This window comes from Lontra canadensis, unplaced genomic scaffold (assembly GCF_010015895.1).
Source record: "Lontra canadensis isolate GAN:19392208 unplaced genomic scaffold, GSC_riverotter_1.0 scaffold36, whole genome shotgun sequence".
Lineage (NCBI taxonomy): Eukaryota > Metazoa > Chordata > Mammalia > Carnivora > Mustelidae > Lontra > Lontra canadensis.
This window is the reverse complement of record NW_022631030.1, coordinates 709230-721327: the sequence shown is the minus strand read 5'-3', so window position 1 is coordinate 721327 and position 12098 is coordinate 709230. Positions and strand designations below refer to the sequence as shown.

General features: G+C 45.6%; 1 protein-coding gene across 6 annotated transcripts in view; it reads left to right on the top strand.

Moving 5' to 3' along the window:
• CADM1 (cell adhesion molecule 1) overlaps positions 1-12098 on the top strand; it is a 321984-nt gene that overhangs the window by 303682 nt on the left and 6204 nt on the right. For 2 of the 6 annotated variants that reach the window (XM_032868543.1, XM_032868541.1), the window contains one exon: positions 4759-4812. The exons of the other annotated variants lie outside the window; for them this stretch is intronic. In XM_032868543.1, the coding sequence (XP_032724434.1) occupies positions 4759-4812 (54 nt within the window). The remainder of the gene's footprint in view (positions 1-4758; positions 4813-12098) is intronic. 6 annotated transcript variants of the gene reach the window in all.

Here is a 12098-nt window from a genome sequence, read left to right as displayed (position 1 = left end):
TAAAGCAGGGACCCTATCTGGAACCAGATTGTCTTCAAGTAAATTATGGCTAAAACCCAGCTTCTTCAGTGCAGCAACCTTTTGACTGACATTCACTTGAGAATAACCTTGAGATGTTCATGAGAGAGATCTGGGCCTAGAAAAATGGCATGGTTGGAGAACTTGGCAACTCAAATGACAAGACATATTAGGTCAGCCTGTCATAACATCTTTATTGGTCTTAAAAGGATTCATTCTGGAGTTCCTTTTATAATTCTTCTTTCTTTTATAAAAATGAAAAAAATAATTTGTAAAAAAAAAAAAAAGCTTTCCCTTTGAAGACTCATTAAAATACTTTATTCAAGCTTGTGTTGCTAGAGTACGTAAGAAGTATACGAGTTGTTGATGTATGTTGGTCATTTGTTCTTACCAATATCTGATTGGAACAAGCATGTATTGGAAGGTTAGAAGTGCATGGGCATGACTCAAAATCAAATGGATTTTCTCCAAAAAGAAAACAAACAACAATCAGTCACAATGTGTTTTTCAGGATCTAATTGATGGTAGACATAAAAGCGAGTGTAAGAATGGGATCTTTTAGACTAGGGTGACCGAAGGGATTCTCTTTGAATAAGGATCTTGAGCACTTGTGTTTTTGGAGCTCATCCTTAAGGCCTGGTCAGGAAGAATCCTGTGTTATGTGTGCATGTCGAGCAATGCAAAAAACGCTCTGCCAAATCCTGGTACTACGTGGTCTGAAACTAATGGCAGAAATGCATGAGTGACTTAAAGCACGGATGGAGTCGTCCTTACTATGATTATTGACGTGTGGGTGCGCGTGATGGTTTTTGTTTGTTCAAATGTGGGCGCTTCTCTGTGTCTTGTGCCTTGTTCTTTCTCAGCCCTGTGTGTACCCTCTCCCTTCCCCCACCCACCTCCCCTGTGTGAGGTTTGGGGTGACCGCATGCCCATGGTCTGGAATAGTGCTTGTGCTTTTGCTGCACTGCAGTCAGCTGGCTTCCTCTGGGTCGGAGCTTCTCCCTCCCTCCACCCCCCACTTCCCCTCCCCTCTCCTCTTCCCATTTTATGATTTTCCAGTCTACCTATCCTTTTGCTTTCCACCTCTTGATCTATCAGAGGCTGATGAGCTCATGAATTTACATATCCCAAATGAGTTTTTCAGTAGTCTTTATTTCAGTATATAATTCTGGTAAGACTCAAACTGGGAACCCCCTGAAACAACTTTTCACTTTCAGTTTCGGTGGCAAAATCTTTGGCCTGTGCTAGACACACACTCACACCCTAGTCCACTGCCCTCAGGTCGCCACCCTCCACCCCACCCCCGGCCCCCAAAGCTCCCTTTCCCCGACTTATAAAATTTTATAAGTAGTGCAAGCTTTACTAGAATCCTAAAAGCACATGAAATTCTTATCTTAACTTTCTGTTCAATTGCGGGCTCCTTCTGCAGCCCATCCAGAAGGCAAATAGCCAGCAGTGCGCATTATTACAACCGCTATGTCCGCCATCTGTGTATGAACCTCTCTGCACATCTCTCTGTATGAGTACACAACAGTGGCATTCAAAGGCTGTCATTCAGTCAAGGGACTCTGCAGACATTGTGTGTTCTACTCAAGAACAAAGCTAAAGAGGTTTACGAATGGCTGCAGGACCTGAAGATTGTGTTTCAGCCTTGATATGCCGTTTGGAAACAATGTGCTACTGTTTAACGGCGTGAACCAAATTTCTGCTCATGGGAAGAAGGGACAAACTCTCCACAAAAGCTGACAAAGCAGGAAGAACAGGATGACTGAGCTTTTAGATTAAAACTACCGGGGGCGTCTGAACTCTTATGGCTGGTGATGGAAGTAACAGTTTCCATAATATGGCCAAGTGATCAGATGTATGCCGCTTAGGTAAGAAAGAGACCATCGCCTACTTTTTCCTACTGGGAATGGTACTGGAGCCAGGGGGCTACATTTTTGTTTCCTTTGAGGTTTTCTTTAATCGTTCTTTTATGACATTTTTCTGAAAAAAAAAAAAGAAAAAGAAACCCTAATGAACCAAGCCCACAAACATTGAAATTTTGCTTGACCTTGACTTTATTTAACTATCTCTAGGATTTCTTGCTGTTTCTAATGTTTGAGGTTTTCCTTAGCCTGGTTTAAGATTGCTACCTCACACCACTTTTAGAAGCCAGCGACGTCTGTTGGAAAAGAGGGGTAACAACCTCAGAGGCACTGAGGAGGCCCAGGGGATGTGCAGCCCATCCTAGACCATGAACAAGTGCAACACACGTCTACCGTGCACGCATGAAATTATCATGCTCAGAATTCATTGCTCAAAGAAAAAAAAAAAGTTCCACATGGGCCAATAGTTAAACTTTTCACTTGTTTAACCAAGTTTAAAGAAGTTTATTGGATACATTTTAATTAGAAGTGACAAGAAGGGTCTTCAACAGATGATATGGAAGTTTAAAGAGAAAAACCAAGAAGGGATTTCCCATGTATCGTTAAACGGTGAAGTTTCCTTTTGGAAAACACCATCTGCCTCATAAAGTGCATCTTTGTTTCTTTGAGAAAATAAGAGGTGTATGAGTTTGAACATGAAAGAGAACTACTTTAGTCAAAGCAATTCTAGGAGGTAAATTTTGCTTGTCCTCCCTTGTACACTCAGTGCCTCAGTACACTCTTCCAATTACACTTATTCAAAAATTATCCAACCATGGCCGAGCACTGTAGACTCATAAAATACAACAGTAGCGCAAAAACAAATTTAACGCCACTAATCGAAATGGCTTCCCACTTTCCGATGTAATCTGAGCAGTAGATTCCAGGTGATTTGGTGTATTTTAAAATTTATGCTATTAAAAATGACAGTTTCATCTTTAATGAGGTGTGTATCAACTGTCCATTGCTTTTTAATGGGAAACTTTGCCTATCAGTGATATCTCATAAATGTATTTGTCTTTATTTTCTAAAATTAGCTTTCTCATGCCCTCCCCACGGAAGCAGGCATTCAGCAGTAAAGCCGCCTACTTGAAAAATCCTTGTTTAATATGGTTCAGTGGGTGCCAAGCACGTATGTAGAAAGCTTTGATATTCATTGGGCCACGTAGAAGTGAGGGATTAGCCTTCTGAGAACTGCAAATTCATAATTAACTACAGAGAAGTACTTTATGTTGCCCATTTATAACAATTATTCAAATAATTGTATTCATCAGTCTTTATACAATGGATAAAGCCAATTAGAAATAGGAACACTTTCAACCAATCAGATTTCAGGACAAACGGATAGCATCCCTACTCAGTTGCCTCCATAACGGATTGCCTTACTCACTACTTTTCCTCTTGTTGCCTAAATCTATAGTTTGGGAACATCCGCAGACTCAAACCCATTTCTAATTGGCACCTGCTCTTGAACATTGGCACCCAAGGTTCACAATGGAAATTCTTCCTCCGAGAGCTGACACGATGGCTTCCTTTCACACCACCAGCCTGGCCATCAATATTCACTTGGCTTCTTTATAAAACGACTTACAAAACCCAAGCTTTTATTGACCATTTCTACATGATTATTTCTGTTACTTTGGGTTTTTTGTTTTTTTGTTTTTTTTAACTAGTGCGATCAGTTTGACATTGCTTGTTTCCAGAGCATTTGTTTCATGCTCTGGTTGGTAGTTCACTGAGCATGACTCCCACATCATTCATTCAGCAAATGCTTGCTGAGACTATACTCCGTGCTTGGCTATAGAGAAGGGAAGGATGAAAACTAAAGACCCGCCCCTCTCCCCAAAGTCCTTGCGGTTTCATAGGCCCACAAATATTCTTCCAGAGTGACAAATCCCATTAGAGAAGCGGACCCAGAGCCATCAGACTGGACTTTGAGCAGAACGTCAAGGAACAATGAATGGAGGCCTCCTTAGATTGTCTCGTATCTTGGTGGCTCATGATCTTCCTGAAAGGAGCAAGTAAAGCATGAGGAAATGGAATCCCACCCCTAGCCAAGCCTCCCGTTGTTTATCTACCTCCCACTCCCCCTCCTTTGATTCAGATCAGAGCTAGCTGAGAGCTGGCCCCGCTGGCCAACGTTGCTGGTGGCTCAGTGTGGACCTTGCAAGCCCTCCCCCCCCCCAGATTAGCTCCTGGCCTAACTGCTTTCTCAGCTTTGAGGGTTTCATTTTTCAGGCATACCACTGATTTTTTTTTTTTAATTCTCCTTTTTAAAAAGTCATTTTGCAAATCGGATTTTCTGATGAAGACATAACCTGCAAAATCTATAGTTAGCAGATGCTGTACCATTTTGAAATAAGTGATCCAAGATCGTCATAAATTGATAATGAAATGTATTTGTCAGTATTGGCAAAGGATTTCAATTTATGGGAAAATGTGAAATAAAACTTACATACAGCGGTATGTAACCTCAAACTGTATTTGTATTCAAGGGCTATGTCAGAGCACTGACGGTTAACAATCAGGCTTTTTTTTTTCTTTTTGCATGCTGTTATGAATGAGTGATTTTAAACATTCACCTTCATGTTTCATGTGTTTTGAAAGCGGAGACTGAGGAATCTTTCTGCCTTGATTGTGTATCAATAACAAAATGAAACGATTGGAGAAATGTACTTATGGATTAATGCATTCAAGCTATCCAAAAAAGAGCGAGATAGCAAGAGATTTGGCTCATGTTTTTTTTTTTTAAGAAATTCATCCTCAGTTCTGAAGTGTTTTGTTTATGTCCCTTGAGGAATGAAAAGAAAAACGATTTGTTTTTACTTGTAAGGCCTTACTCAGTTGCCCAATTCCGCAGAAGAACTGGACAGTGAGGACCTCTCAGGTAAGGGCTAGTCATTAGGTAAGGCACTGCGGTGTCCAACCTGTGCGTGCTCTGTCCACTTCTACAAAATGGCCATTTGGTTTCCCGGGCAGTTAATTAGCAATTGTGGATTTTGAGATAAAAGGAAAACAAATTTTTATTAACACTGTCTTCCTCCTCGCCCCCTTCTTTTTCCAGTGCTAGTGGCATGTATATTTCTGACTGGGACTGAGGGGGTCCGTGCAAGGGGGGGCAGCTCATCGTTGGATTGTACGAAAGCCACTGTTTTCCGTGGCGTAAAATACTTTCTATGCTCTGGCTGTATAACGGTTCGAGAGAAATGTTTTGCATTCAAAGCTGTTTAAAGATGTTGGATTATGAGAGAAGATCTTCCTTTTAAAAAGAAAAAAAATTCCTATTGAATATCTACTTCTGTAGAATAGACTAGAAAAGCCACATCATAGTTATCTTAGAGGCCGGGGGTGGAGGGAGGGGGCAGAGAGGAAGGGGGGGCCATTGTTTTGTCACACACCATGATGTAAACTAATTATCCAGCTCAGACCTTTTTCACAGCACACTGAGCTCTTGCAAAAGTAGGTTTCATGCTTGATTCCAGGATTTAGGTGTTACTAATCCAGAATAAGAAGCATATCCTAAAGGGGGGGGGGGGGGTGGGGAGGAGATTCAAAATGGTCAGAGCTAAACAGTTCCATGAGCTGCCATGATGTTCTGGGGCTTCCCAGAACCAGCTACAGCCCCTTTAGCATTTCAATCGGTTAATTCCTAATAAATCAGTAAGGAAGCCCCCTTCCTCCTCATCACTGTGTTGGAGGCACCAAGGAGTAAGGCTGCAGAGGCTGACTCAAGCCTTTGGAAGGAAGGGGTCCATATTGCCCCTTGTTGAAGAGACTTCACTTCCGCTCCCTTGAATAGTTAATTGCGAGGTGATGGTCCCTGACTGTGGGTTTCACCCAGCGAGAAAATCAGAGCCACCTAGTCTTTCCAAGTGCAGATTTTTCGCCTCTCAGGAGCTTCCATCAAACCTAGAAAACAGGGTGGGTGCCTTTATTTTTCGACGTAGCATGTCCCAGCTTAAGCATGGCTGTCAGATTTTCCCACCAAGTGGAAGCTCCGAGAGGCCGTGTTGGGTTTGTTCGCTGCCGCCTGCCTTTCGTGTAGCAGACACTCGATTGGTACTTGTTGGATGAGTAAGTTCCAAATCCTAGCGAATTCAGATAAATAACTAGAAAATTAGAGAGACAGCCAGCCCATCAAGGGAGGGTTTCATTTTTGCCTCTTATGTGTGGGGTATTTAGAGAAATTGCAAAAAACCTTAGCCCGCTTAAAAGAAGAGCTAAGTCCTGCTCCTTGCCTGGAATGTAATGCTGTCTGTAAGCAGTCTGCTCTCGGGTCGTGTCCTGACCCTAAAGAACACAGGTGACCCCATGGCCCTGGCAAGGGGAACTTCTCAAGGATCCCAAGAAAGGACTGAGTCCTCATGGGCCTGACCCCTCTTGGAGTCATCGTCACCTGAGGGTCACTGAGATAGGCAAAGGGAATTTTTGTCCTCGTTAGGAAAGCGGGACCACGTCAGCCATCCACCCCTTCCTCAAGCATCATCAATTAAGGAACCACTCCGGGTCTCTCAGCCCTGCACCAAGTCAGATGCGGTCCTGCTGCAGTTCTATCCATCACGCCCGAGTCAGGAGCAGTAAACCAACAACTGTTTGTGCTCCTAATAATTTGGTTAAATGAATAATTATGTCGTTCCCCCACCCCCACCCCCTCCAGGAACGCTGCAGTCCTGGGTTGCTCGGGAGCCATAAGTCATGTAGAACACTGATGATCTATCAGTCCGGGCTTGGGCTGCCTTTGCATCTGGTTTGATGAACTAATCAAAAACTGATTAGCACCTTTGTTCAAAGGGGATGCTGATTAATCAATTACTATTGATTGTGAGCTTGGCTTCCCTCAGCAGCAAAGAGACATCCAAAGGGGGAGGAAAAAAAAAAAAAACAACCAATAAAAATTGAGCAGCTGTCATAGTGTTTAAATTTATTAAAACAAAATACATTATTTTTTATGAAGCTGTCTTGAAATGGGTCACTGAAGGGGAGCATATTGATTGAGAAAGGATGAACTTCTCAAATTTCTGTAGCCTAGAGACTGAATTCAATTATAATACAAGACAAACAGGTTAACACCCGTCTTAAGCAGTCCATCAATAAATTAGAGTAGGTGTTGCGCATTTAATGCTAAACTGTGGTAATGAATAATATTACCATCCATTCCCTTTTCCATCTGGGTGGAAATTTCAGCCTTTCCTTATTACGGATAGATGCTAGATCCTGCGTTTCCTTAGAAATAGCGAAGGTCTCTCTTCTGCCCACTCCCCCCATTCGCCACTGCTACCTGAGCTAATGACAGTCTCATAAGCAACATATGGCACTCTGTCCTCACCCAGCAAAGCACGTTGCCCAGCTGATCCTCCCCTTTAATCTGCATTAAAAAATTATGCTTGTGTGTAGTTCGGTGATTTAATAATTGGCAGAGCTGGGGAGCTCCTCCAGTCCTACTTTGAACCCTTTCATTTACTTTTTTGGGTGTTAACGTTATTGACGATGGGCCCCTAAGAGTTTCGAATTGTTTTATCAATTACATCTGCTGTTTCCTGGTGACAGCTGGTGGTTATTGCCACCCGTGTGGAATAGAATGGCTTTAAGCATATTTATCTTTCGATTTTATTTTAAAACTTTTTAAAAAATGTCTGCACTGCCTCCCTCCTTTCAGCAATGGAAGGGTCTTTGGGGACTCTTGAGCAGAGTGCCTTGGTAAATACACATTGTGCCAGAGAATGGCCCTCGGGCACTATCAGAGCAGTCCATCAGTCTTCTGCTTCTGAAGCGGAGGCACCGACGAGAAATTCCAGAGCTGTGATGCTTCCCCCAAACATGTTTACAGCTCTTGCCCTACAAATGAGAAAGCGATCTAGAAAAATCCCACATCTCCCTCACAATCTGTAGAAGAGTGTGGGCAGAGGGCAACCCCTAAATGGCTCTGATAATCCGTGCCAGGCATGATAGAAGATTCTGGGTGGGCCAGCTGGCGTCCCCTGAATGATTTCTGTAGGAGACAGGGGCTCACAATACAGTCTAAATGTAGATAATAGAAGCACATCAAGCCCTTTGGATCCCGATGGTCAGCTCTGGGGTGGGGGGCGGGCTCTGTGACCATCTGGTCCTTGTGAAGGTCCAGAGTCGGCTGAACTTGCTTGAAATGTGTGTGGAAAAACTCAATAGACAGAACATTGAGGGTGGGGGGGGCAGTCTTCCTTGCCCCCGCTGACTCGCAATAACGATGATGAAGAAAAACCAGCTGGGCTGTGTAGACCAATTCTAAGTACAGCTTGTAAATCCAGTGTAGTGGTATTTAGCTTGTATACAGTTCTTTTCAGCTTAGAAAAGTCTTTCACAGATGATCTCATTTGCTCTTTGCTGGGCACCACTGTTAGAGCTCCTGTATGTGCTAGACCCTGGGCCGGGCACCGGGCATGCAGCCGTGAACAACACCGCCCAGGAGGGCTGTGGCGATCACACCGCAGGCCCCCGCACTCATAGCTACTTTCTAGTGGGGCGGCCAGGCTCATGACAACGAGATAATGACGGACAGTGACAAATGTTGTAGAAAAAATTAAAGCGGGTAGAGTGAACATGAGTGACTGGGACCAGAAAGAGGCAGAAGCCAGTTTAGAGCCAAAGCTCCCCACAGAAGGCCACTGGGACAGGGCGAGGGAGCCAGCCCTGGGAGCATTTTCCTGACCGGTCTCGTTTTGCGAGTCAGGAAGCTGGGGCTCCCCAGGTTGAATGATTTGCTCAAGAAGCAGAGCCAGAATTTGAACGTGCGGGTCTTCGGACCTCTGCAGGAAATAGAGACTAGTTTAAGGGTAGTTCTCCCTCCACCGTGAACTCCACGCTTCCTCTGTTCTGGGGTCTTCTCAGGAATCCTTTCCCTCTTAGACCCCTTTCAATTCAGTGTGTGCGTCCAGGGAATGAGGAGGGGAAAGTGAGCCTCTCTGGAGCCTATCAGGGGCAGAACCACATGCCAAATGACCTGGAAAGATCTCTTCTGGCATCAACTCAAGCTTTTTCTCCTTCGAAGAAGGCCATTGCTTCAGATGATTTCGGTGCCATTGTCCAACACCGTCTGAAATTCTGGGATGTTTCCCACTGAGATGATCCTATAGGCCGTGGGAAAGTTTGGGGTCACAAAGTTTAAAACGTGTAGAGTTCCTGATTTTAAAATTCTGTTGAACACAAGGCAGTAGACAGAAGATCGCCTCAGGTCTATGGCAGCTTGGCCACAGCGCTCCCAGGATGGGAGTTTGAAGGTCATTGAATTGCTGATCTTCCCATAATCCAACATGCTACTGTTTCCCTCATGGGGAGGAAGGAGGCCATCAAACAGGAACGTTTCCTCCAAACTAGTGAGGTGCCAGGCTATGCCACGAAATGTGAATTCCAGTTCCACAGGTTGGACACTGCCTTGGGGTTACTTCACCATACTCATGAATCCATCCTCCTCACACCCCCAAATGCCTGAGGTCCACAGGAGCATCTTTCTCCAGAAAGAGATTCTAGTGGGAAATGAATGTTTGGAAATACTTTACGACTCTGTCCTCTTTCTCAGCTGTACACTCTTTGAAGGAGAACTCTGGTTCCATCCTCCCATGCCTTCCCGTTGCTTCCAAGGAAAAGGGCACTCTCACTTTGAAGTCCTTGTTAAGAGATGAGTGGAGTGGACTCCTGAGTGTGCCTCCTGGCCTCTGGGGACACTGAGTGTTTGGGAGGACCCCGTCGGGCTCATTAAGGCATTTCTGCTGTTGGGTAAAATAACTAAATCAAGTTGTGGGAGAAAAAATCAACATAAAAAATATTTGTTCTCAGTATTTAGCTGACAATAAATACTTCCAGTCCTCATGCTCAGATGGGACACCTGAGTCATGACCTGACCCAGGTGGCCTTCAGCCTTGACCCCACAGGGCAGCTGGGCCATCCTTCAGCCCGGGTGCCCTTCTGCAGAAATGGAAAAGGGCCTGGCGACTTCAACTCAGCAAGGGTTTATGGCCGTCTCACGGTCCGAGAGCAGTGCCGAGCGTACAATTGCATGTCCGTGCAGCCCTTACCCCCAGAGAGCCGATAAGTATTGGCCTGGCATCCATAATATTAAAAACCTGGAAGAAAGCCCCCCTCAGGCTCTCCTATTGTAGATTTAACTGTGACAGACGCTTACTGAGTGCCCATGATATGCCAAGCCCTGGCCCAGAGAGGCATTCTCCCATTCCACATGCTGGCCTCGCAGAAACGACCCTGGGAGGGCATGGCTGTGCTCTGTGGCTCCGAGTGGCTGATCCCCCCGCCTGCAGTCACAGAGCAGAGGAACAAAGCCCTCTTTGACCCCAGATGCAGCCACTCTCCCGTGGGCCATGCGGGCGAGATCTAACTCTTCTTCGCCTCCCGTCTGGGCCCTTGTCTGGAGGCGCATCTGTAGGCAGTGACCACCTGCGAGAGCCTGAATCCTCATCACTGAGCAGTGACCATGTACAGCCCGAAGCCTGCGTGCAGAACTTCTCATTTTAAATGAATGCATACCGAGCTCTTGGTGGCGGGAGGAGGATGCTGACTGCAGTTTTCCTTTAAGTAAGCTTAACGTGGTTCCTTTGAAATGCTTGCAGAGCCGCAGTTAACATTGCTAGACGCTCTCTGGGAGCGTCGTGATTTCCCTGCCTTGCATTTATCCCTTCCCTTCCCCTTTCTAAGAAGACAGAACAGAAAGGTTATGTTACGTAGAGGCTAGTGTGCTCCGATATATATTAACATCTTAATGGGAAAGCTGTGCATGTATACATTTACTACTCTCTGACAAGAGAGAATTAAATGTCAGAAGGATTTGTAGCATCTGTAATTGAATTGGTGCTGAGAAAAGCAAATCTTAAGGAAGAATAACATATTAGGATTAGCAAATAATGTGGCATTTTGTCAGTCCATGTCATTCAGTGTGTTCCCCTTCGGTAATAAAGTTGTGGTCTTTAGAACGGACACTTATTTGTGTTGCCATGCAGGGAGCTACAGTAGGGGGATGGGAATGCGGAGCTACAGTTTTCAGGTGGTGCCACTTTTTGTTGGTTTGTTTTGTTTCATTTTGTTTTGTCTTCGAGGTCAGGTAGTGGTTGGAAATCCCCACCAGCAGGCTTTTTCTTTCTCCCTCGTGAGAAGTAGCAAATGATACCATTAAGCGTCCTCTAAGACTGATCCCTACGGTCCTAGGAAGCTGGAGGCAGCATTTCCATTAGAAACACGGATGCTGAGAGTTTTTTAATTAAACGGGTTTGTCCGGCAAGCCCTCAGCCCAGGACAAAGGCTCAAACCAAACCAAGGGACAGAACCTGTTGCAAAAAGTCAAGAGTCTCCACTTTTTTCCAGCTGTTCGTTGGGTACGGAAAGGGCAGTAGGGTTGAGCGTAGGATTGAGCGTAGGGTTGAGCGTAGGGTTGAGCGTAGGACAGGGAAGCAGACCAGTAGCATTAGAACCCCTACCATGTTTTAAATACTAATTTCCAAGGTGAGACCTGAGGTGGTCTGTGGCCTAGGGGAAGAAGAAACAGATGGGTTTAAGAGGAGCCCCAGCGCTCCCGGAGCACATAGATAGCCTGAGCCAGGATTTTTGAAAATGGGAAGGTAAGCCAACCAGGGTGGCTGTCGTGCTCTCTGCCGTATGTTTGCTCCGTGCATTTATGTTTTAACCGGGTCACACTTCAGCTCCTCAGAGGTCGGGAGCTTGGTGTCCTTTTGGCAAAAAGCCCAGCCCGGGCTGCACAGTGGGCAGGCCGCGGTGGCCGTGAGCCTTCTGCCCGGTGACGTCCTCTGCCAGAGTCCCTCTCTGCCAGGAGCTGGTCGGGAACACACGAGCCATGAATCCCTACCTCTGGCAGCCGATCCTCCTAGTCTTATCACACATCCACGATGAAGGCATTCACCTGGCGGTTTCTGTGAGGCACCCCGTGCCAGGGGACAAAGTGGTGGCCCCACTTCGTCCCACCAGGACGCTTCTGGCAAGTCGTCTGAGGAGGGAAAGCGAGCGGAGAGGAAGGAGTTCCCTGGAGGTGGGGGAAGGAGCCTGAACTTGGCCCTAGCAATCACTTTTCTTGTCAGGCCCTCGGGAACCCCTGCCTTTAGAACTGGCCCCTTGATGTTGCGTGTTGAGGAATGGAGGGAGCCGGGTCACCTGACCCAAGGTGAAGAGAACCGAGCA